The sequence below is a fragment of the Triturus cristatus genome, chromosome 7 (assembly GCF_964204655.1).
Source record: "Triturus cristatus chromosome 7, aTriCri1.1, whole genome shotgun sequence".
Taxonomy (NCBI): domain Eukaryota; kingdom Metazoa; phylum Chordata; class Amphibia; order Caudata; family Salamandridae; genus Triturus; species Triturus cristatus.
Genome location: NC_140590.1, coordinates 548,638,480 through 548,663,593, shown reverse-complemented (window position 1 = coordinate 548,663,593; position 25,114 = coordinate 548,638,480). Strand labels below are relative to the sequence as shown.

Here is a 25,114-nt window from a genome sequence, read left to right as displayed (position 1 = left end):
TACCTTTATCTGTTCCAGTACCATCTTATTTAGATACAGCATACATGGGCATCTTTCCTGTTTCTTACAAAGCTCCATCATTTCCCTGCTGGCGAAAAACAATCTGAGGACAGAGCCGATGCCCATGCACACTATGATCCAAAGGAGGAGTCACCTATCTCGTGACTTCCAAAGACTTTCCAAGACAAAAACAAGTGCAAACATCCGGGCCCATCCTCAGATAACGATGTATGCCAAGTGTGTGGATCTGCAGCTCTACAAGCCAAGAACAGATGCATACTTGTAAGTAGCATTTGCCTTTCACCACCATGTATATATTGCACAGCACTGAGCACTCATGTCACTTGACCACCACTTACTTGCAAAATCTCACTTGAGTTGACAGCCGTGATTATATGTGTAAAAAATATATGAATGATGTAATTTTGATAAAACTTATACAGTAGACAGCAATTTGAGTCATGTGCCTTATTGTTTGTGAAAATGTTTTCTGCGTCAAGGCGTTTGAGTTACGAATGTTATTATAATAAAATTGACAGATGGGACACTTAATGCGTTAACAGAAGTAATCGGGGAACCCGACAGAACCATTTTTTGTTTATTGCACTGGTACTTGTGTCACATTGAAAGGCAGGTGCTGATCCTCTTTCTTGACCGATTCATGGGGCTCAGTGCAGCTTGTGGTCTGAGCTAAGTGTCGGCACGGCAACCGCCAGTCATGGACAGTCACAAGCTCACCTTTCAAGACCGTGATGCTGCCCTCACCTAGACATATCTGTTCCTCTCTGACCCCCATTTCACATGGCAGGTAAAATGTTGCTTTACTTCCCAAGCCCCATGGCATGTACGATGCATTGCCCGGGGGGGGGGGGGGGCTGCTAAAGTGTTGGAGTAGGAGATGGGCAGAACTTTCAAAACACTAAGTGGCTGCATGGGGAATGGATGGAGTACCACTCATTTCGGCAGGTGTTGCGAGGAAAAACAAAAGCTGCCATTCGATACCTCAGAGCCAATAAGACGTACTGCTTGCACAGATAAATTTCATAGTGCCGCCTGGGACCTCCTGATTTTATATGTTTATGCCACAGGCTGCGATAGACCACCTGGTACGCAGCTCCTTATAGCTACAGAGTTGTCGATGAGCTGTATTTTAAGCGCGAGCACAGCACTCTTACGGACGGCACGCTTGCTGATAAGTCCAGTTAAGCGCGCCTTGTGCAGTGGACCTGGGGTGCTTTAATGTGTATCTAACACATTTTAGTGCAGTGCTGTGGACACCACACTAAAATGCGTTAGTCTAGCACCTGATGTGTTGTACATGGCAGGACTGTGTCCCAAAACTTAATTTACCATACCAATGTTCATCAGATGAGCTAGATATTTTGTTCCATGTCTACGTGATACAATGATAAAATAAAGCTATGGTACTTAAAGTTCGTCCCTCCTGTCCTTCACACGTGGCCCCGAGCTTGGTTGTGCATAAGGTAACAAAAATGCTTATAGCACTTTTTTATTATAACTTTTCAACATGCTGCAAAGCAACCACACTGCCCTACAACATAGCTTAAAGACATTTGCATAGCCAATAGTTGGACTAAACACTTCTAAAGTCTCAAATGTGAGACCCATTGGCTATGTCATGCTTGTTTTAAATGTTAGTCACCCTCCTGGTGGTTTCACCAACACCTTTTCCTGCTTCCTGTGCTTTTGCCCAATCCCCCGCCCAATGTCTTTCCCACCCTCCTCCCCAGTACTGCTTCACCATCCACAGTTTTTTTTTACATGTTGCACAGCTGCTGTGCAACATGCTTTAAATAAAATGTAAAAAGCGATATGACATGGTCCATACTTGCCACGCCATAGTGCTATTTTTTATTTATTTTTTTACTTTAAGCAATGTTGACAGCAGCTCACACTGCTGTGCAACATGTCAAAAAAACGTTGACAAAGCCTATAGCATTGCATAGGCGAAACCTATTGACTTGTTACTGTCTGTCACTTCCAGGCAAACCCTGGTGGCGAAGGACAGTAAAAACAAAATAATGTTTCCCCCGCCATGATAGAAGACTGCCATGCTGAGGGAGCATTATTTCTTGTAAATAAGAAAAAAATACTGTGCTTTCTGCTGAAGCAGCCCTGTAGCAAAGAGTAAAATGCATTGGAAGAAACGGCTGCGACGGCGGTTCCTGCAATGCTTTTATAAATGACGGTCAGCTTGATGGTAATTAAAAAATTTGGCAGGTGGTCTCTTGTAGGAGTAGTCGGCTATAGCTCTAGATTGGAGCTGGTGACCTAATACAGGGACTAAAACGGCAAAACAGACAGAGAAGCCATCAGAAAATATTGTCAAACAAGTTCTTTCCGTGAATGGAACATGGATAAATATTGGTTAGTGCAGAATAAAATGTGCATTTGTTGTATATTATGCAGCCATGCCACGGGCTTTGCCATCACCCAAATTATAATTAGCAGGCAATATAAGAGGAGGAAAAAGATACACAAGAAAAGAGAAGTTTGTGTTATTTACTATTTTCAATGAAGGCAGTCTTCTTCTAAATCCCATCAACTCTAACAAGATTGCAGGCGAATAGAAATACCGTAACATGTGGAATGCTTTCTAAATTGATGCGGTGTCCCAACAAAGTTGAACCTTGGCATTTCCACGGCTTGTCTGCATTCCTATGTCTCAATTTTTATGCTGGTTAGGAAGGAAGAGCGATTCGGAGCGAAGAATGAAGCTGGCCTTCTGTATTATGCCTGCGTCCACTATAACCACAAAAACACATATGCAAGGCAAGGGATAATAATTGATAGTGAAAGAAGGTACAGTCTGTACCTCTTGAAGAAAACAAAAGCATAGCTGCAGAGAAATGCCTCTGGATGGCCCAGCTCCCATTTTATTGCCAACATTTTTGGAAAAGGTACAACATACCTTACAGTCTTTGGGGGAATGGTCCGGATAGAGACAGCAGAGGCAGTCTTTATGCTGGTCGTCGACATGCAGTCTCTTCTTATTGCAAGAAGCACAGGGCCTAAAAAGGCCTTTCTTAGGAGTGTCTGACATGAAGACAGAGTAGACTTCACTCAGAAGAAGTAATTTTGAAGAAAAGTCCACTTGAATCCCAGAAGCAAGGAAACACTGAGCAGAGCTCAGTGGAGACTCCCTTAGCACGATGTGCGGTAGAAAATCTGAGGGACTAGAGCTCCTTCCAGGATGGTTCCAGAGGGTGGTGATAGCTGATTGGTTGTTCTCTAGAGTTTGGTCTTCATTACAAAAGGACCTGGATATGTTACTAATGTGAGGCCTTTGGCCTATCTCTCTATATGTCTAGTGAGACATTACTTTTCTTATGTACCGGGGACTCCCATCCCGACGACGGGGAATGATTCAGGCATGTGAATCTATGAAAGATACCAATACTGGATAGCTGCAGTTACAGTTAAGTAACGCATTTCTTCTTATTAATGTTGTAAACAGTTCATTAATACAAAACATAAAGGACTTGCTACCACCACTTATCCGGTCCCCCCCTAGTGCTTACCACCCGCGCAATACCAGTGGCAGGCTGGACCTTAGATTGCCTTTTATCCCCCCCCGCCACGCTCACAGTGTGGAGATCCCCAGCCTGTCCTAATTCTGGAAAACCTGGAGCATCGCTACTTTAGACCGCCATAAGCCCGTTCACTTTCGTGTTTGCCTCACAAGTCACCCACCACCTTATTATTTCAGTGCCTCTCTCCAACTGATAGTAGGAATAACCATAAGGGCTGGGAGGTTGGACGGAAAGGCTCCCCCATATAACCAGGACTATGGTGCTTGCCCAGTGAGAGAGGTTTGCTCAAGCCTTGAAGTCGGATCAGACCGGTCTCCGAAGATCCAATAATTATTCAGAAGCAGCTGTGCTGCTCAATAGTATAGTCTCGGGTCCACCACACCCAGCTGGCCCGCGTTTGTGGCTCCCAGAGTCTTGTGGGAAACCCTGGGAGTCGATCCATGCCTCGATGTAGCCATTAACGCTTACTTGCAAAGTATCGAACCATCGCGTGGGTATGTTAAAGGGGTTATGTTGCAGGACATAAAGCATCTGTGGTAGTGCCACCATTTTTAAGTGGGGTATATGCTCCATCATGTTCAGGGGAAGGAGATCCAATGTGTCATGTGCCCCCATATTTTGAGGAGCAGAGTAGGTATATTTATTTCCTAGCAGTCTACTAGGTCCCTGGATATATACATTCCCAGGTACTTGAAGGCCATTATTGCATGCCTAATCTTTGGGGAGCCTGTTGGCAGATCTGGTGGGTCGCCCAATACTGGAATCATACACATGCAATCTAGCTGCCTCGTCATAGATCTCTAACTTGCAAATCAACTGTGGGAATCAACTGATCTGGGCATTGCATGTATTAGAGGACGTAGGTGTGTCTCCTGTAGTAGGAGGTTTGCTGGAATCAGTTTGTGTGCCTGCCGGAGGATCGCAGTGCTTTTAACTTTGTCCAACAGCCCATTTACAATACAAGACACTATCTTAAAATGCATGGCGCAATCCTCCTTGGTCATGGTGGGTCATCTGCAATATCCGTATTAGTCTTGGGGGATGTGCCCCGCATGCAGTGCTGTGTAATAACTAGAATTAAAGTGAGTACCCCCAATTGTCCCTTTAACTGCCCTCCACCCAACACTTCAAAACTGGAAGCATCTGTCACCCTGAAAGCAAACCTAACCAATGTGAACAAAAACATAAAATTAAACAACACCATAGTCTTAGGTAGCAGGAGTTACCTTTCCCCATGCCAGTCTCACTAGCAAGATTTTGTATATCCCAACGTCGGCAGCCTGTGGAGTGTAGAAAGCTGTAGGAGGAGAGGAGGAAGGGAGTGTGTCCATCCCATCCCAGATAGCATTAGTGACCTTATTACGGGTCCTCCTCTTGCTTGTCACTGGAACCTTCTGAAGAAGATGCTTCTCACCTATTCTCCAGCTTTAGCCCCTGATTGTTTTGGCATTGCCTGCAGCATCTCCTTCAGCTTCTGTTTCTCCTTGGGCAGTGTAGTCTCTCCCTTTCACTCCTTTGGGATGCCATTGGTTCCATTGTACGTTATAGCAAATTTATTTTCTCCTGCCCAGTCCTCGGCCTCCTCTAGGCTTAAAAAGAAGAAATATTCCCCCTGATACAGTAATTTCAATTTTGCTGGGTACATGTATGCCCATGACCCTTAGTTTCTTCTTTTTTTCCAGGAATGATTTGCAGAGGAGTTGTACTGTGGCTGCGTAATTGGGGAAGATCATGACTTTTGTTTCTGCACACCGGATGTCTGGAAGTCGACATGCATCCTAAAAGATTGTGTCCCCGTCCATGTAGTTGAGCACCCAGGTGATGTTGGGTCGGGGCGGAGCCTCCAAGGGTACCTCGGTGTCAGCGCCCGTTGGGCCCTCTCTGAGGCAAGCACTATGCCCGGGATCCATGACTTGAAACAGTCGGTTAGGAATTTTTCTGGTCGCTGGCCCTCCACAGTCTCCGGCATGCCTTCCAGCCGCAGTGTGTTTATGCGTCACTGGCCCTCTGTGATTTCGACTCTATGTTCAAGGATAGCCATCAGCTCCTGCAGTTGCTTGCTCCCTCTACTGGAGGTGCCTCCTACATCTTCCAGGAAGGAGATATGCCCCTCTACCTCCATGGTGGGGGTGGATAAATTACGAAGCCCTGGCATGGGAGGGACACCTCTACCCCCACCCCTCATATATTATCATTTAGGTCTTTGCAGGAGTCTTTTATTGCTTGAAGTATTGTGGCCAGCAAGACGCCTACTCCTTTGTCCTTGCGGGGGGATATCTGCGTCCCCTGTCTGCTAGTCCCACTGAGGTTGTCGACTTTGTATATTTGACTATCCACCCGATCCTGTAACCATCTTTTCCTTCACCAACCTGCCAAGTTGGATCATCCCCTCCTGTGCCCTGCCTTCCAGTCCACTGCCTCTTTCCACCCAATCCGGGTTGGCGGTCTGTCCCCTCCGGAGGGGGGTCCTATGTGGGGCAGGATCAGGTCAGTGCTCACTGGACTGAAAGCACTATTGCAGTGGTAACCCTCCACTTATGTCTCTCCTAAAGGGGCACCACTGCCAGCGTCCGCCCAAGTAAGTACCCCGTGGGCCAAGGAGGCATGTAGAAGTGCCCCACGCCCTACTCTATGTTTGAAGTTCAGTGCCCCGCTGGGCCTCCCGGGTGTGCTCTCCAACTTGGGGCAGGTGAGGGGCTGTTCGCTTCTATCCTGTGTTCCTGGCCTCCCCACTCCTCACCTCCAGGACCTGGCAAGTGCCCAATCCCTTGATGGGTTCAGCTGCTGGTCTCCACCTTCTGCATGCCCAGGTAAGGTGTTTGCGGCCTCGTTTCAGTAGTAACACTGGGGTAGTCCGAGGAGGAGAGTCATCTCTCTCCTGGTGCTCCTGATCCAGTCTCCCACGAGACCAAGCTGTTTTTCCCCAGGCCGGTCACTTGCGGTCCCTCCTCTGTCGCTGCACGTCCACAAGACTCTGGAGCAGAGCGAGAGAGGGGTTGACGCTGTTTTTCAAGCAGCTTCAGGCTGCGTTCTTCTCAAATGGGGAAAGGGAGAGTCTCCGCTCACTGGTATCCCAGCGCCAGTCTCCCTCCTGGCCTCGCAGTGTCTCGCAGGGTCTCGCAGGGACAGCCTCTCGCTGTGCCCTCTCCACTACTACGCAGCCACCAGGCTCTGAAGATGTGGGAGCTGCCACTGGTGTCCATGGAGGCCTGGGCTGCGTTTGCCTTGGGTTTCCGGAATCATGTCCGCGCGGACCGTCGGTGCCCAATCATGTCGTCTTTCTAGGCCGCACTAAGGGTTTGCCACCCTACAGGGTGAGGGGTCTGGGAGTATAAAGGGTGGTTGACTTATTTTCTTCCACAGAGTGTTGTTGGGCTGGATGGTTCAGGATTCTTGAGGCTGGCACGGAGCTCACTTAAATTGCGGCTGACATTTTAGGCTGCCAGGTCATGCTCCCTAAAACCTTTTCGTTTTACCAAAACATATGCCCAAAGCGGGAGTTTATTTTTGATAAACAAAATACAAGTGACCCTGACACCCTGGGGGTTTTCTCCCAGGGCGTAGGAGTCATTTAAAAAATGTTCTGCTCAAGTCCTCGAGAGGTTGGCGGGCACAGTAATCTGCCAGAAAAGTAACAGAGTACCCTTTCAATCTAACCCTTGGTCCAGTTGTTCTGTTATAAGTCAGGCGTACCATCATCTTACAACAGTGGTGGCTCCACTGGTTTCACCGCCAGAAAGCTTACTCCGAATGCCCAACGGAGTAGTCGGAGTAAATTTTCCAATGGCGAAACCAGCAGAGTATTGTCAGTCAGAGTAAGGACAGCAGTCCAAGCGACCTATTTAGATTGGATGGGTTGTTGATTTTCTTTCTGTCCATCACCTCCAGGAAAAACCCATTGGTTTTAACCCCACACCGTAGGAGGGTGTAGGGGTCATTTATTTTTTTTTTTTTCAATTTGTAAAATTTTGCTTTGGGAGTTTGCTTTTGAAAAACAAAAACGCTTTGGTACTCTTCAGCCTCAAAGATAAGTGCCCCCCAAATTTGCAGTGCCGTCAGTGGAATAACAGTTTAGTGCTGGCCAGTGGAGACCTCTTGATATGGTGGGTGGTAGTCTGTCAGGGTGGCAGATGTAATGCCACCATAACAAGGGTCGGGCCGCCACCAAACAATAAATCAGTCCTTGTTGAGTCACTCTTTCGACTCTTCTCTCTCTTGCTCACACACCTCTTTCTCCTCACAGGTTGACAGGTTGAAATACCTAGTGCTGGTGTTGATCCTTATAGGCATTCTAGACCAATAGCTGCTTGTATGGACTGATATCTTGTTGGATGAGTGGACGCCTGTGTGCTTCTTTTTTGGAGTGCGTGATCGAATGTCCCCCTTCTGTGGTCTGACATTGGTGTGAATATGCTAATATCTGACATTCTTTCTTTCTCACTGACCTTGCGACCCCTGGCCTCAGAGGAGCACAGACCGCATCAGACACTTGACGGAGGAGCCACCCCTGTTCTTAGTCTTACAGTTTCATGTTTTCTAATTATAGACGTATGTCTAACAGTCACATAGTACAAAATGTTTGCGATAAGGGCAAGCACTTGCTAAAAATGTCATGCATGCCATGAGGCCAACTCATGGCTGTGTATTTGGCGCATATTTTAATTGGGAAGATCTCTAAACATTATTGAATAGTTCCTGTAATGTTAACACAATTCACATCTGTTGAGTGGCTGCACAGATTTTAATGATTTTAATAGCCCTGGAGCCTTCAAAACATATGTAAACTGAGAGATAGCTCTGCTGGCAAAAGCCTGAATAGGCAAATACAGTTTACTTGAAAAACAGTACTGTTTTCTGAAACTGGACCCTGTATCACCTCTGGGAGTATTTACAATCTGTTTAACCTGACCTAAACTACCACAATCTATGCCTGAGCACATAAGATGTTTCACCTTGGGGTTATATTTACTATCTTTACCATGAGGCAGTATGATTTGGTAACCTAAGCACGTAGTCTGCTGCCCAAAGCTCACCCTGTATCATCGGTTTAACCTAACGGATAGCAAGGTTCTCTGAAGTCTCTAAAATCTGCATAACCTTATTGATATGCTTGCTTCTCTTACTGCAACACACTGGGTTGCACCTGGGCATGGGCATTTGAGACTGTTTAGACATTTGAATCAATGCATACATATATTACGAACGTGCCTAGGCATCACAGACTAGAGAAGGGTGTTTCTGTATGTATGTATGTATGTGTGTGTGTGTGTGTGTGTATGTATATATATATTCACTATTTCCAGGAAAGTTTCGTGAAAAATGACAACCCGTGGGCAAATGGCCTTCTAACTGCTTGCACTGAATTGCACCTTGACTTGTCCAATTGGCAGGATTTTATTTATCAACCCGGAATTTTAAAAAACATTTTAAAGAAACAAGTTAGATAGCTATCAAAGGAAGAGGACTTGAAGGAACTAGAGTCCTCCAGCAGCAACATCAGGCTATTAGTCAGTTCCTTCCACGATAAACTGAGCCAGCCATACCTTGACTCCGCCTTGAACAAGTCAATTTTAAAGCAAATTCTGTCTGAGATTGATGGTACTACCGATTAAAAGACAACAGCCGTTGGAAAACATTCGAGGTAGTCACTACTTGCAGATTGTGCCACCAGCATGAGGAATCCATGGCCCACATGTTCTGCACGTCACCATTTGAATCATGCACGTCGCACTTTATTGAAACCCTTGTTTTTAAAACATGGGATACGTACCTGCACAGACGCCATGAAACTTCTCTTCAAGCTGGAGATCCCAATGGAACTAGCAAGATTAGCAAAATTTGCCCACAGGGTGAAAGTTCTGTTACATAACGGCTCAGTTAAAGACTAGAGACAAACTGTAGTCTTGATCTTGCGGTCCCACCTTTTCTTAAAGTAGCAACTACCAGAATGTTTTAAAGAAATGATTGTTTAATAAATGATTAACAGTTTTGTTAAATGAAATGACCATGTTTTATCTAAACTTAAAAAAGTGTCTGGACGAAGTGCGCTCCAACCAGCCTTTTTCTTTTGTTAACAATTTGAGTTAATTAAAACAATAAACAAAATACATACAATACAAATACATATATATTCACAAAAAAATAGGTTTCAGGGGTGTTATAGTTAGCTGGACATTTCACTCCTACAAAACCATTGAATTTCCTCCATTATAGTTAGTTCTAATAACTATAACTCACGCGCCCGCAATCCATTGCTGGTGATGTCACATATTACATCTACTAGATGATGTCATCAGTGATGTCATTTGAGATGTCATCAGTGATGTCACTGACCATGTCATGAATGATGTAATATGTGACATCAGCAGTGGATTGCGGGCGCGCGAGTTAGTTATTAGAACTAACTATAACAGAGGAATTTCAATGGTTTTGTAAGAGTGAAATGTCCAGCTAACTATGACACCCCTGAAACCTATGTTTTATTCAGTGAATTTCAAAGGTTTTTTAAATGATATCTTTAAAATGTATTTCATCTAATTTTTTTATATTCTTTAACTACATTTTTTTAATCTACTTCAAAATATATATTTTTTAAATATATATTTTTTTATTATTTGATATTCTTTTAAATATACTTATTCTTTTTTTTCTTTTTTTTTGGTGTCGCGCACCCAACTCGTTCGAATCGTGCATCCAACTCGTAGAAGTCGTGCACCAAACGCGCTGATGTCGCGCACCCTACAGGTTAGTAGTCGTGCATCAAACGCGTGCACACCATGCTGGATGCGCGATTCCTAATTTTACCGTAAAAATAAATAAATAGCCCCTATCACTAATTTTTATTATCCCTGGGGTCCCCATCCCCCAGGGCTTATAAAAAACGTTGGGGACCGTAGGGGGGTCCCCAACGCCCTCACGGTCCCAGCCGGCTCCCTGTGTCTTTCGGGAGCCGGCATTGCTTTTCCACATGGGGAGCTGCTGACATGCAGCTACCCGTGTGGAAAAGCAATATGGTTTGGATTTTGAAAGAGAGAGCAGGTTTCACTGCTTTCTTTCAAAATCCAAACCAAGTTTGCTATGGGAGGGCGGGAGAATCCTGTCCTCTCATAGCAAACAGTGTCATGGGGGTGGGCACCCCAGGACACTGCAGGAGCCGGCCCTGGGGGGTGGCGGTCCCAAGGCCCTCGAGGGCTCAATACATAATGCCCCGGGGCGGTGGTCCCCGGGGTTAGGGGGGCCGTTGAGCCCCCCCCCCACAAATTATACTGGGATGGGCTTTCGAGCCCCTCCCAATTTATTTTGTAGCCCCGGGGGTTTCAATTTAATAATTTTGCCCCCGGGATTTGGCCCCCCCGGGGGCTAATTATAAAAAAAAGCTCTAGTTTTTTTGTTTTGTTTTTACGGCAGGATCCGCGCACCCTGCGCGCACTTCTGGGACCCCCCCTAAGCAGGTCTAGAGGGTCAGGGTATTTCTACCCTGCCCCTTTATACGTTTTGCACACTTATTCCACAGACTTCTTCAGCCTCGCTTCTACGAGGCACAAAATGGCTGCCAACAGTTCCTGGTTTCGAATGTTGACAACCACTTGACAGCCAATTAGCATTCAGCGCGTGACCGGGAGGGTGCGCTCAGGGTGCACTCCGGGTGCGCGGATCCAGCGCGGCCATAGATACATATGTACTTTTAACTGTAATTTTCTCAGGAACTAATGAACAGATTGACACCATTTAAGCAAAAGGCACGAGTCTGAACTGCGGACTACCTCTTTGCCAAATTTGGTGTAATTCCATTCAACAGTTCGGGCTGTAGCTGCGGCCAAAGGTCCTATGGGAAATTGCATGGGAAAAACATGTTTTGGGACCCCCCCTTTTTCCTCGCCCCCCTGCTACACGAATCATCCAGAGACTTTCAGGATATGACCAGACCGGAGCTGGCCAAAAGTTTTGAAAATTTTGCGAAGATTCGTCAATCGGCGCCAAAGTTATTGGGAATAGAATGTTGCGGATTTCCTATGGAAAATAGGTCCTAACTATAACTACCTACTGGTGACCGCCAGTAGGTAATATATATTTGTAATTATGTATAGAATTGCTATAGTCATGTATATGATGGCTGAACGCGGAGCATATTCTGACATATAACTAGTTGATATATAGTTACCAACCAAAATACTTTTACAAGCTGTCATATATTGGTAGGTATTTTACCTATCTTACACTAGTAATTTATTTTACTTGAGTGTTCACAAGTGCAGAGGTCGTGTGCCAGCAGTTCCTGTGATATCAATGGGGGTGAGCCGTTGGGATGTCACTTCTGGTGATGTAATCGGGGAGCGAAAGGGCATGTGATGTCACTTCTGCTGCCCCTGGCATTTTGGTGAATCAATGTCCATGCTTTCTCCACCCGACCCTCACACCTGACTCCTTTTCTTTCCAGGCCACAGATCACACTTTCCTGCAGAAGTGCCATTACCACCATGGGGGCAGCCGCTACTATACAAAACCCAAAGTGCCTCTACCAGTTTTCACTGTGCAGCACTACGCCGGTCCTGTCACCTATCAGGTATGTAGTTGCAGGAGCAATATGGTAGTGCTCTCCTTGACGGGACAGTCTCACATGGATGTTTGTCTAGAATAAACAAATTAGAACCAACCTAATCCCATCCAAGGCAGCTGTGCACATCTTTCGGCCATGGCAGCAACCAGTAATGGGACAACCAGCTGCTTGGTGACTTGTGGCGGAAGGGCTTAAAATAAGGCCAGGCCCCCATCTGTCACACCCACTCCTGCTATACCCTTCAACCAGCTTACATATCCACAGCTCTCACTGTGGACATGTGAGCTTTACCATTGAGACTACAATCTGGTAGCAGGGCCGGACTGGCCGTAGCGGGCACCGGGCAATCCCCCGGTGGAGCCGGTTTTGGGCCCCTGGGGGCCGTTTTTGTTACAGGGCCGTTTTTGCAGCATAGCTGCAAAATCGGCCCTGTAACAAAATCGGCTGAAAACCAGCCCTGGCAAAGAGCTTGGCGGCACCCCCAAGCCCTGTGGGGGCCCGGCCGAGCACTTTGCCAGGGCCGGTTTTTATTCCCAGTCCGGCCCTGTCTGGTAGTGTGGTGTTTGCATGCAGACTTTGTTGCGCTCTGTATTTCCTTTTTGATTTTCTGTTTCCACTATTTTTTAAAGTCAGTTTCCAACATTATTTGAGTAGTTATTGAGGTCAGTCTGACACTGCTGACAAATCTTATTCTCTCTTAACTTTTTTGTGCCTCTAGGCTCCCTGAATAAATCATTCAGATCTTTTCAATTGTGGCATCATCATGGGTTTTTTCAGTGGTACAATTCACAGTAGGCGGTCTAGTTTTTCATATACTGACCAGCCAGCGGTGCTATTTAAATCAGGCCAATGCAAGGCCATGCGACGTTGCGCCAAAGGCAAGTCCGTTTGTGCCTGGCCCTGCCCGGCTGCACAGCAGCCACCCACATGGCCCACATGGACTCTCACAGTGCCTCTCATGTTTAACATTCTACTCCTGCTTAATATATTTGCTTCATGATCTGTATGGACTGTTACCTAAAGATGCCTACTTGATAGCACTACCACAAAATATTTTTCAAAAATTAAAACTGTTACTTCCCTTGTCCTTTAGTTTAGGTCCTTGATCATGCCCATTCAACAGTACACACTTAGGCTAAGCCAACAATAACACTGTACAGCATGAGATTTGCTAAAGCTCATTACCAGATTGCAGACCCCCTTGAAGAAATGAGGCCTGATATGTATGATGGAAATGTGGCTTTCCGAAAAGAACAACCTCAGTTGGCCAAATGGGTCCCTCCCAACTGTAGTGTTTATAGAGCTGTTTGCCTTAATATGCCAGGTGAAAGAGTTGCTATTGTTACCAATCCTGTCATTGCCATTAATATTGAATCATTTCAAGCACTGCCTATCATTGATTGGCTGGCTTTTTCTTAGAAAATATCTAACACTTCTTTTCATTGTACTTTAATGTATCAGCTTACAGTCCATATCGGATTTTATTGAGCGAGCACCAGCAATAGGCTAGTTTGCAATTGCCAAACCTAACTTGACTCTTTTGGCTGACTTAAACCTCTGACTTGGTTCTCCTAAAGCAGTTTAAAGATAGTCTTCACTTTAAAGAAAAATTAGAGACTTTTGACTTTCATCTACTGAATTCCAATCCTACCATCAATGCCAGTCATCTTTTTGACCCTGTCTTTTTGACACTTAGTTCATTCGTAGCGGGTCAATCTATTAGTTTTCCATGAACCAATCGTAAAGCCTTCCCCCTACGAGATCCCTCAACCCACTGGATCAAAGAGGACCATCCAACATCAAGCCCATACTGGTAAAAGATGAAGTGCCCTTGAAATCAAATATTTTATACTTTCAAATCCTGACCCTGAGATCATACATCTTTGATTTACTGAATACTTAATTAACACTTTGGAAAACACCAAACCTAGGAAAACAGCTATGTCCAAAGCACCACCCAGACACAACCCCTGGTTTACCAGTGAACTTAGCAAGCTTAAAGTTTGAGATCGCCAGCTGAAGTGCAAATGGCTCCAATCATATAATCCAGTATTTAAAGCCAAATCTGTTAATCACTGTAAGGTGTATACAGTTTAAATCAAGGTTGCTGAAAAACACATCTTACAAACTGGACTGTTAAAACTACCAATTTATCTAAGGATGATTTCCTCGGTCTATTAGATCCCATACTAGTCATTCTGACAAACTCTGCAATGATCGTTCACCTTTACGCAAGACCAAAATGTAAAAAATACAAGTAGAAACATCATCTAAATCAATCAAAGAACTTAATTTAACCATTTCAATGTGATTACAGAAGACTCTCTTCTGAAAGTATTAGATTCTTTGCAGACCCCTGGATCTTCAGATTATAGACCTACCATATGAAGGAAAGCTTTCATAATGGCCTTCTGTTAATACACCACTCGCATCATTATTTATTTGTATTTGTGCTTATCATTATTTTAACTGGTACTGCATAAACGTTGGCTTGATTTTAAACTTGCATTAATGTGATTGGGGACCGGATGCTTCTCCTGTATTTTGTTAATCAGCTGGCGGTTGCAGGGTGGTGATTATAGGAGTGATCAACATATCTGGTGAGCCAGATAAAATTGTAATACTTTTATTTGATTGACGCGGAGTACGCATCAGCCTGGCACCATTTTGTCTCCTCATACTTAGACTCAACTAGGACACTATGATGGTTGTCAGTCTAGTCGTTTGTTGGATCCCAGTGTGAAAGCAAGAGGTGGCTTACTTAAGGACGCCTGATACGTGGATGCTTAGGTAATGGCCTTCGGTTTGTGTATTTCTCACATCATTATTTCCTTGTACTTGCGCCGACCAATGTTTTAACTTGTACTGCTTAAATGTTCATTTGAATTTGACCTCGATATAGTGGGATTAGGGAACGGGTGCTACTCCTGCATTTTGACAATCAGCTTGGTGCTGCAGAGTGGTATGTCAGGTGATTATATGAGGGATCAGCATCTCTCTTGGGGGTCAGATAAAATGTTTATACATTTAGTTGATCAGACCGACAGAGTATGCGTCACCCCAACTCCATTTTTACTTCCTCATATCCAGGCTCAAACAGGACGCCACTTTGGTAATCAGTCTAGTTGTTTGTTGGAGCCAATGTACAAGCAATAGGTATCCTACTTAAGGACGCCTGCTATGCAGCTACACCAAAGCCAAGCACATCTGCGCCTGTCCACCTTAGGGCTGCGCTCAGCTCCGGCCATGCTACCTGTTTTTCAGCTAATGGTATTCCTTGCTCCTTTGTTGGGCCATCAGGTTGCATTTTGTTTATTAAAAAGATGATTTATTGATTCTCCAGCATTAGTTCTTTCATAGATTCACATGCTTGAATCCTTCCCTGTCGTTGGAGTGGGAGTCCCACGTTACAATAGTAAAGCAGTATAGTATATCACCATAGCCTATAATGGCAATGAAACATTCACTGTAGTACTTATCCTCATAATTTAAAAGGAACCAAAATCCAGCCAATCAGGTGACAGCACCCTCTAGAATACTCCCCACAGATGCTTATTCCCCCAGATTTCCTGCCACGCATCATGTTAGCGGAATCTCTCTGAGTTCTGCTCAGTTTCTTCAACTACCAGAAACTGACTATTATCATATTAGAGCCATCAAGAAAAGGACTTTTCAGACCCTGTGAAACATGTGGGAAAAAGAGACTTCACTCTGAAGGCCTACACAAGGAGTGTATATACTGACTACACACTGTCAACAAGGTAAAGAATTGCACAATATGTCGCACTTGTTCCCCAAAACTCTTAAAGATAGGGAAGGGAGGCTTCTCTTATGGCTACTGAAATGTAAATCAAGAAAGTCTGGTCTCTCTGGGGAGGAGGATAGTGAGCATTCTACTCACTCTCAGAAAAGGTCACCGAAAAGAGAAAGGTTGCGTGACCAAGGGTCATTAGCGGTGTCTAGGAAGGCCTTAAAAAGACTCATCCTGAATCTGCAGGCCACAGTTCTCACAGGCAGAAGAAAGAAAAAATCTCCTCAAACTGTGTGGTCAGATCCTATCACTCCATCTTGGTAGTATGCCTAAACAAATCCTCCTCAGAACCTTTGACAATGAAGGCTAAACTGGCTTTAAAAATGTCGGCAATGGCACCATCGCTGTTGAAAATACCAGAGACGATGACAGTTCCACTGTAGATGGTAACCACATCGACAACATCGTTGACGTCTATCCTTTCGGCAAAGGCATAGTTGACAGCAATCCAGCTGTTGACGATGATACCATTGGCAAAAGGACCATCGACAAAAACATTGTCGTCGACAATGAAACCAGCAAAAAAGCTTCCGCAATCGGGGAACACAACCACAGCGTTAATGACTACTTTGTCGACTATGCCGTAGGTGTAGGATGTAACAACTCATGAATGTTTGCTTCCGGAACATACATTGCCAAGCAAGGTCTCTCCACTTCTGCCAAGTCACCTTCTTGATGAGGATGATTCAGACGATGCAGGTCCATTAGGACCGACTCATAGCCCCTCCGAACTAAATGTCAAGTATCAGGAGGATGATGTGGAAGTGTATTACGGAGAGTACCATGCTCCACAAAAGCAGCAATACATAGAAAGGCCTAAACAATATGTGGAACATTTCCAACACTGTGGTCACTTTCCATCCCAAGAAGGCATGGTTCAAGTTCCACTACCCTGGTCCTCCAAGGCATGCTGCAAAACAATTATAAAAGATTTCCAAAACCCACAAAGACAACATCTCAAGTGCAGCATATGCATTCACCTCCAGCTCTGAGAACTCCTCATCCTTTACCATCACCTTTAACATCTAGAATGACTCCATCTTCCAACACTGCAGTGCCTCCTAGGGACGGCCCATTCTCCTCGAATGATGACAGACAGGAAGAGGAACTAGCCAACAGTCAATCTCCTCCCAACAAATGGGATGACTATTTAATTCCATCTTCATCTCCACCTGCACTGTAACCATTGGATTCACCACCTGATGACATTGGAGTTTTCCATAATCTCAAGAAAAGAGCTACAAAAAGATTTCAATTACCTTTGACTGCTAAACAATGAAAATTTGCCTAGCTGTGGGGAATGTAAGTTTCAATTCTAGTAAGGACACGGAGACGAGGATCATGCTTTATCCTTTCTTCGCTTTAATCAAATTTCACAAACAGCAGCCAAATAAATATATATAAAAAACGATATTTCCCATGAACCAGTGGAAGAAAACAACAGATTTCATAATCCTTTCATAGTATCCATAATCCAAGCCGTATAATCATCCATGTCACTTCCTGTTAGCCCTCTTTCTTCGCGCGAGTCACCAGATTATTTTTTTTTAATGCGTCTTGCTTCGACACATCGCTACCTCGAAAAGACACATGCGTCAGCATTGGCAATACCAAAGAGGGTTGTCACACATCAGAGAAAAACCACATGCACAGCATCAGATAAGCAATTCCACCATAAAGCCACAACAAAATAGATTACTTACTCCTTTATGGAGGGCAGGGGGGGGATCTGCATCCATTCTGGTTGCTGGGCGGGATAATCCTCGCCTCCGTGTCCTTAATAGAATTGAAACTTACCTTCCCCAAGGCTAGGCAAATTTTCATTGTATGTCAGGACCAGAGGCAAGGATTATGCTCCTTCAAAGCTTACCACCACCTGGCCGCATTCAGCACTCGTTTAAAGTAAAACCTCTTAAACGTGGAATCTAAGGACCAGTCTGCTGCTCTCATGAGATCCTCCAGACGATCACCCAGACTGAAAGCCTTAGAGGCCATTGCTCCTCGTGCTGAATGGGCCCGAATGCCTTCGTATTGATGCCTGCCTCCTGCGTAACCCACCTGACCCATCGGGCTATTGTGGGTGAAGAGACCGCCTTGAGCGGTTTTCTGAGCGCTATCCAGAGTTGTCATTCGCCTGGTGGGTGGACTTCCTCCGTAGCCTCCTCATATGCCTTAAGGCATTTCACCACACAGAGCTTTGGGGAATCCGCGAAAGCTGGGTAAGAAATTGTGCGGGTGTTTGATTTTTGATTTTTAGGAGTTTTATATAGCGCTAGCTGTACCCGAGAGCATCAGAGCGCTTCACAACAAGTGACTTATATGCAAACAAGCAGTGCAGAGATCATAGTAGAACATAGTGATTCGTGACGATTAAAGTTCAAACAAAGGAGTTAAAAAAAAAAAACACAATTGAACGAAAAGAAACATGATGAGTGTAGGTCACATAGAACGAGTACCCTCTAAGTTTTCTTATTCGGGGCGGAGGGAAGGGCTAGGGTTCCGGAGGGGGTCTGGGTGGTAGCGGATGTCACATGACAGAGTTAAAGTCAGGTGGAGTGCCGGCTAAGGGACTTCTGTGGATCCTAACGGTTCACTACTGCGTGATCGAGGAAGAGGACTTTCAGCAGGCGATTAGAATTTTGCAAGAGAGGGGATCGTCCTGATGTGGGGGGGGGGAATGGATTTCCAGATTTTGGGTGTGTTACCGGCAAACAACCTGGCCGTGTTTTTTTGTTTGCGTGTTTTCAGCGGGTTGAGTAGCAGAGTATTGGAGCTCCTGAGGTTCCTGGTCTGGCTGGCCTTTTTGAGTTTGGAAGCCAGGTATTCTGGTTTGCCTGTGCGAAGGGCTTTGTGCATGAGGCAGGCTGTTCTGAAGCTGGCCCGTATTTCAATTGGGAGCCATTTTAGTTCTCTGAGTGCGGGCGAGATGTCGACAAATTTTTGTTCCGGTGACCATTCTGGCTGCTGCGTTGAAGGTTATTTTGAGGGGGGCGAGGTGGGATTTTGCAGTACCAGCCAGGGCTGCAATCCCGTAGTCTAGTCTGGACTGCACCAGTGCTTGAGTGGCTTGTTGAAGGTCCTTGGGCGGTAGGAAGGGTTTTATTTTGTGCAGTATCTTCAAGTTAAGTTTGCAGAGCTTTTAATGTGTTTGTTCATGTCCAGTTTCGGGTCTAGGGTGATACTTAGAGATTTTACCGAGTCCGCCGGTAACGCTTGGTGGTGCTATCGGCCCAGGATCTGGAAAGTAAGAGCTGAGCGTGTCCCGAAAGGCCTGGGAGTCTCCATCTTTGCTTGTAATCCGCCAGGCCATGAGGTGTAACGAGCCCTCTTCCACCAGGTGGTGAGCCTCGCTGTCCAGATTCGTCAATGTGAGGAAAGAGGGGGAGTCGGGTTGGAGAAGCCCAAGAAAGTTCCAAAAGAACCAGAAACCAGACTTACGACCTCCAAAGCGGTGTTACTAAGACCACCCTTGCCTTCTGTCTGCGGACCAGGGCTGTCGTCCGTGTGATCATCGAGAACGGGGGAATCGCATACCCGTTCTCCTGGCTCCAATCCTGGACAAATGCGTCCGTCGTTTCCGCCAGCATGTCCGGCCTCCAACTGAAGAACCGCGGGAGCTGGTGGTCGAGATGACATGCAAACAGGTCGATGGAAAAAGGACCCCACCGATCGACCAGCATGCGAAAAACCTGCGGATCCAGCTTCCAGACACTGGCGTCCCGCAGATGGCGGGAATGCCAATCCGCTACTTGGTTGTCTCGGCCCGGAAGGTACTCTGCCGTCACCGCCACTTGGTTGTCCAGGCAGAAATTCCAGAACTCCTTGGCCATGTTCGCAAAGGCCCGAGACCTGCTGCCTCCCAGATGGTTGATATACCTTACCGCGGAGACATTGTCCATCTTTAGGAGTACCGAGGATTGAACCCGATTCCTGTTCCAGCAGCAGACGGCGAACGACCCCGCCAAGAGCTCTAGGCAATTTTTATGCAGGTGTTCTTGAGGAGACCAATTTTCACCAGTGAAGAAATCCCCACACCGAGTGCCCCAACCCGACTGGCTGACCTCCGAGACTATCACCAAGTCTGGAACGGAACTGAAGACAGCCCTTTTTTTGCAGGCCTCCATATGCGCTAGCCACCACTCCAACTCCTCTCGCCCCTCGTCTGTCAGTGGTACCACTTGGGAGTACGGAAGACCCTTCCTTAAGTGATGCGCCTTCAGGCGCTACAGGGCCCGGTAGTGTAACGGCCCGAGGAAGAACGCCTGACTCGAGGCTGAGAGTAGACCCACAAGGCGGGCGATTTGCCTCAACGAGATTCGCTGCCTGGCGAGAGTCTAGCGTATCTTGTGCCGGATCTTCGCTATCTTTTGCGAAGGAAGACTCGGAGAGTAGGAGATGGAGTCTATGGCGAAACCCAAAAAGACCGCCATCTGCGTCGGGACCAGGAGCGACTTTAGCTTGTTGATCGCAAATACCCTCCATCTTGAAGTGGTGGTATACAAGCCACTTGTTGAAATCCTTGAGGTTGATCACTGGCCTCTGACCCCCATCGGCCTCGTCGACTAAGAAGAGATTGCTGAGAAAACCCCCCGGGTGAACCTCTGTAAAAGATCCCTCCTTTTAGTAGGAGAGCAGAGACCTCTTTGTCTCATTGCTACATCGGAGCCGCAAAAAGAGATTGGACGGGGGCGGGAGAACTGGTGGGGGAGCCGTAGAACTCTATTTGGAACCCCTGCACCATCTGAAGAACACAAGCGTCTCCCGCGATTGCCTCCCAAGCGGGGAGAAACCACGCCAACTGGCCCCCACCCGCAGCTGCGCCGAGGGCAAAACACTCACCATTGGACGCTCCATTGTTGCCGCCTTTGTATCCTCCGCGGCACTTGGGGCGCTAGGTGGCGCACTAGCGAATGGCTGCCTTCGTGTAGGGCTCCCGCAGTCCGGCGGCAATTATCCGGTCATATATCCTAGAAAAGGCAGGTGTGGGTGCTGTACTCGCACACGAAGACTGAGCGTGGGTCCCGGCGCTGGCTGACCGAGTGTGAGCGACATCGAAGGTCCGCAGTGGGAGAGTGACGTCCCGAAAGCTCTGGCGGGCGTAGCGGCTGGAAGACGCGAAGCGGCTGGCGGGCTGCCGCTCCCGAGCGAGTTCGCGGCTGTGGTACCGGATGTAGGCCATTGGATTGGGAGCGGTGCGGGACGCCTCTGGAAGGGCCGCGCCGGAGTGGCAGACGAAGCGCTGAGCCTCTGACGGGGCCACTACTGGGGGTGGGGGCGGAGGTGCTACCCCCCCCCTATGCGGACTGGATGTGATTGCAGGGCCGTGGGCTGAAGAAGCGAGGGCCGCGCTTGTCCGGGTGCCGCATGAGCCTATCGGCGGTCTGTTGGAGGCGCATCTACGGTGGGATCGGGAGCTCTGCAGGTCGGCTTGAAGAGGTGAATCGTTGGCTCCCTCCTCCCTCGCCAGAGACACTGGAGTATTGCGGAGGATCCCCGGGTGAGGGGGTTGCATTGCCTGAGATTGCAATCGGCGGGAGTGGCTGAACTGGGCTGTTGGACTGGGACTGGGACCGTGGAGCCTATAATGAAGTGACCCCAGTGGGTGTGGAACTTCGGTAACAAAGATCCACAAGGGACGAACGTCGAGGCCAGGCCTAGCGCAAGTGCAGTTGCTGCGGTGGTGTGTTGGGCTGGGCGGGTTGAGGCGCCTGGGGCCTCGATCTGCGTGCAGGCCGGTGTGCTAGCGACCGTGACTCCGTGCCCTAGGATGGGACTCTTTGGACTTTGGAGAGGTCTAAGGAGCAGCGCGGGATACACGTGGCTTCATTGCAGTAAGACGCGCGCGGGGGCCTGCTGGAGCTGGATAGCGACGCTAGGAGGCTGCTGGTGGGCCTTGGCGCCATTACTGATCGTGAGGCGGGTGCACTTCATTCGCAGTCATTGTTGGTGAAGGTGTAGTACACTGTTCCGTGCATTGGCGCCACTAACTAAAGGAGTGCTCATCATACTGGTGCGCTATACTGTACGGCCTGCCGTTCAAAATGGGCAGAACGGATGCAAGACAGCCCAAGCGCACGTTTGATTCCAGCAAGAAGGCGACCAAATCTGGGGAGGTGATTCACGGTCCGGATGGCGCGAGCGGAGCTACGGGGGGTTCACCGGAAGCGGCGACTAACCTGCAAGATGTGTTGCGTGAGATGCGCCAAGGATTTGCGACGATTGCTGACAAAGTCGATCGGATGTCGTCGCGTATGGATGCAGTGGTGCACAAATTGGATGCTCATGAGGAACGCCTGAAGGGAGCGGAACAGCGGATATCTGACTCGGAGGACACATTGACACAACACACCTCGCAGCTCTCCAGAATGGACAACCTGCTGCGAGTTATTGCGGCCAAGAACGAGAATTTGGAGGCGAGAAGTCGGCGCAATAACGTACGCATAGTAGGGATTCCGGAGACGACAAATGTGGGCAAAATGTAGAGAAGATGTTGCTAGCGGCGATTGGTTCTGACGCTTTTTCCCCCCAATTTATAGTGGAAAGGGCGCATTGTGCCCTGGGCCCTCGACCAAAGCCGGGTGCGACCCCTAGGCCCATCATAGCCCGGCTGCTGAATTATCGGGATTGAGACGCGGCCCTGAAGGCAGCACGCGCTCACTATCATATGATGGAAATTCCTTCACTTTGTACCCGGATTTCACTCCCATGGTCCAAGAGGAGCGCAGGAAATTTCTAGCTGTAAAGGCCAAGCTGCGGAACTTGCAAATGGACTATGCTCTACTCTACCCGGCTAGACTGCGAGTCACGTACCAGGGGAGACAAAAAATTTTTACAAATCCTCAGCAGGTGGAGGATTTTCTCAAGCACTACAAGCGTGCGCACAAGCCTGTTGCTGGGGCGGACGACGAGTTGGACACACCGCACGGGGAGATGGTGGATGGTGAACAATGAGTGGGGTGAACATTGATCGTATACTATAACAATGGGATAAGTGAGTACTTTGCATGAGAGATGAGAATGGGGACCTCGGCTGCAGTCATACATTGCATCGGACTCAGTATTCTGATTGTCTATTGCGTTTTATGGGAGTTGGGGGACATGGATGGGACTGTTGATAACCCCACATTATTTGCAGCTTCCCCGGGTATGCGGTGTGTGTTTCTCTTTTAGTGTCTATGGTTAGTATTGAGTGTTGATGGGGTGCCTCAGTTGCCTATTACTATAGCGCCGGACACCCCTCTGGGTCATCAAGTCAGACTACAAGTCCATTGTGCGTTTGGCGAGGATGAGGGGGAATTAGTGGTGCCACCTAGATATGATCCCCGAAGGGAAATACCCTAGAATCTATTTGGGATGTGGGGAAATGACTAGCCCTTGTCCTTGGGGCGATTGTGGGAGGGAAGGGGAGGGAACACGGCTGGCAGGTTGGGGTTTGCTTCAGTGGGAGGGGGGAGGGTATATGGGGTTTATTGAAAGGTTGGGGGTTTGGAGTTTGGTTGCGGGGGGGGGGGGGGACTTGGGACTGAAGTGGGGTTCTTGTCCACAGAGGCGGGAGGCGGCTGCAGCTTATTGGAATGCTGCTTTGATTCTTCATGGATGTCCAATGCTGGGGTTGCTGTGGCTTCTATTGCTAAACACACGGGTTCATGGTACATGGGTTGTACTTCCTGTCAGGTGGTTGATCGGGATGTGGTTAGTTGTTGAATGATGGCTGATACGGTAAGGATGGTGAGAATCACAGTCTTATCATGGAATGTGCGAGGTTTAAATGACGCTAGGAAATGCAGACGGGTGATGGCCTATTTAGAGCAGCATCAGGTACAAATCGCATTATTGCAGGAAACGCACCTTCGCCCCCGACCAGCCTATGCCTTGGCCAGCAAATGGGCGGCGGTACGGAGTTTCTCCTCGTATTCAGGGTATGCCAGAGGGGCAGCCATTTTAATCAAAAAGACGGTGCCTTTTGTGAAACTAGGGGAGCATACAGATGCAGAGGGCAGGTTTGTCTTGTTATGGGGCAGGCTTGGCACTGACACAGTCACGATAGTAAACTGTTACGGTACTAACGTGGACTCGTCCGCCTTTTTCACACAGCTGTGGGGAAAGATACTAACCACTGGTTCCATGCATATTATATGGGGTAGGGACTTTAATGTTGCACTGGCCCCGGGAGTGGACAGGTCTGATGGCGGTCCCCAGTACAATAAAAATGCGCGGGATGCTCTAGCGGGTATACTGGAGGAAGGAGGATTGATAGATAGTTGGAGGTTCGTGCATGCTGGGCTTCGGGAGGGTACACACTTTACAACGTATGCTAACACATGGGCCAGGCTTGATTATTGTTTTCTGTCTCGTGGACTAGTGTCGGACTAGGGTAGAGTCACGCATCTGCCGCGGTCATATTCGGATCATTGTCCGGTTCTGGTTCAGGTGGCGGGCCCGGGCTATGGTAGGGCTGCCCCACCTTGGCATATGCAACCCACGGCCCTTTTGGATCCGCTGTTTAAAACGGAGCTGGGAGAGGAAATCGCAGAGTTCTTCCCCCACAACAAAGGTTCGGTAGCTAGTGTAGACACCATCTGGGAAGCGTTTAAGGTGACGGTCAGGGGATACTACATTTCGAAGAGCTTCGGGGTACTGAGAGACATACGAGGGGCGCTTAGGAAATTAGAGATGGAACTTAAGGAACTGGAAACTAGGATGGCCCGGGCACCGATGGGACCAATTCATAAGGAATTTAGAGAGAGGCTTACGCAGTATGAAAAGGAGGCGGATAGAGAGGATAAATTCAGAGGTAAATACTGGCAGGCTCGAAGATATTGTGAGGGTGAGAGACCGGAACGCGCATTAGCAGAGATTACACGACGTCCGCGTTGCACTACACACATACTGGAGATACACACATCGGAAGATGTAACACATCAGGATACGAAAGGTATTCAAGGCCTATTCACTGCACATTATGAGGAGCTATATGCTGCGCGTAGCGCTGGGGAGGCTGAATTTGGAGATTTTCTGGATGAAGTGGCGTTGTGTTGGCTGAGTGATGAACACAGGCAGTTTCTTGGAGCCCCGTTCGAACTGGATGAAATCCGAGAAGCAATTATGTCCCTTAATAATGGTAAGGCGACCGGCCTGGATGGGCTGCCGGCGGAATTCTATAAATGTTATATCGATATTATGGCCCCAGTA

The 25,114-nt window shown here is 47.5% G+C and overlaps 1 protein-coding gene across 1 annotated transcript in view; it reads left to right on the top strand.

Annotated features, from left to right (window-relative positions):
• Positions 1 to 25,114, top strand: part of MYO15B (myosin XVB) — a 1,465,505-nt gene that overhangs the window by 129,557 nt on the left and 1,310,834 nt on the right. The window contains exon 8 of the mRNA XM_085614939.1: positions 11,992 to 12,117. Within this exon, the coding sequence (XP_085471065.1) occupies positions 11,992 to 12,117 (126 nt within the window). The remainder of the gene's footprint in view (positions 1 to 11,991; positions 12,118 to 25,114) is intronic.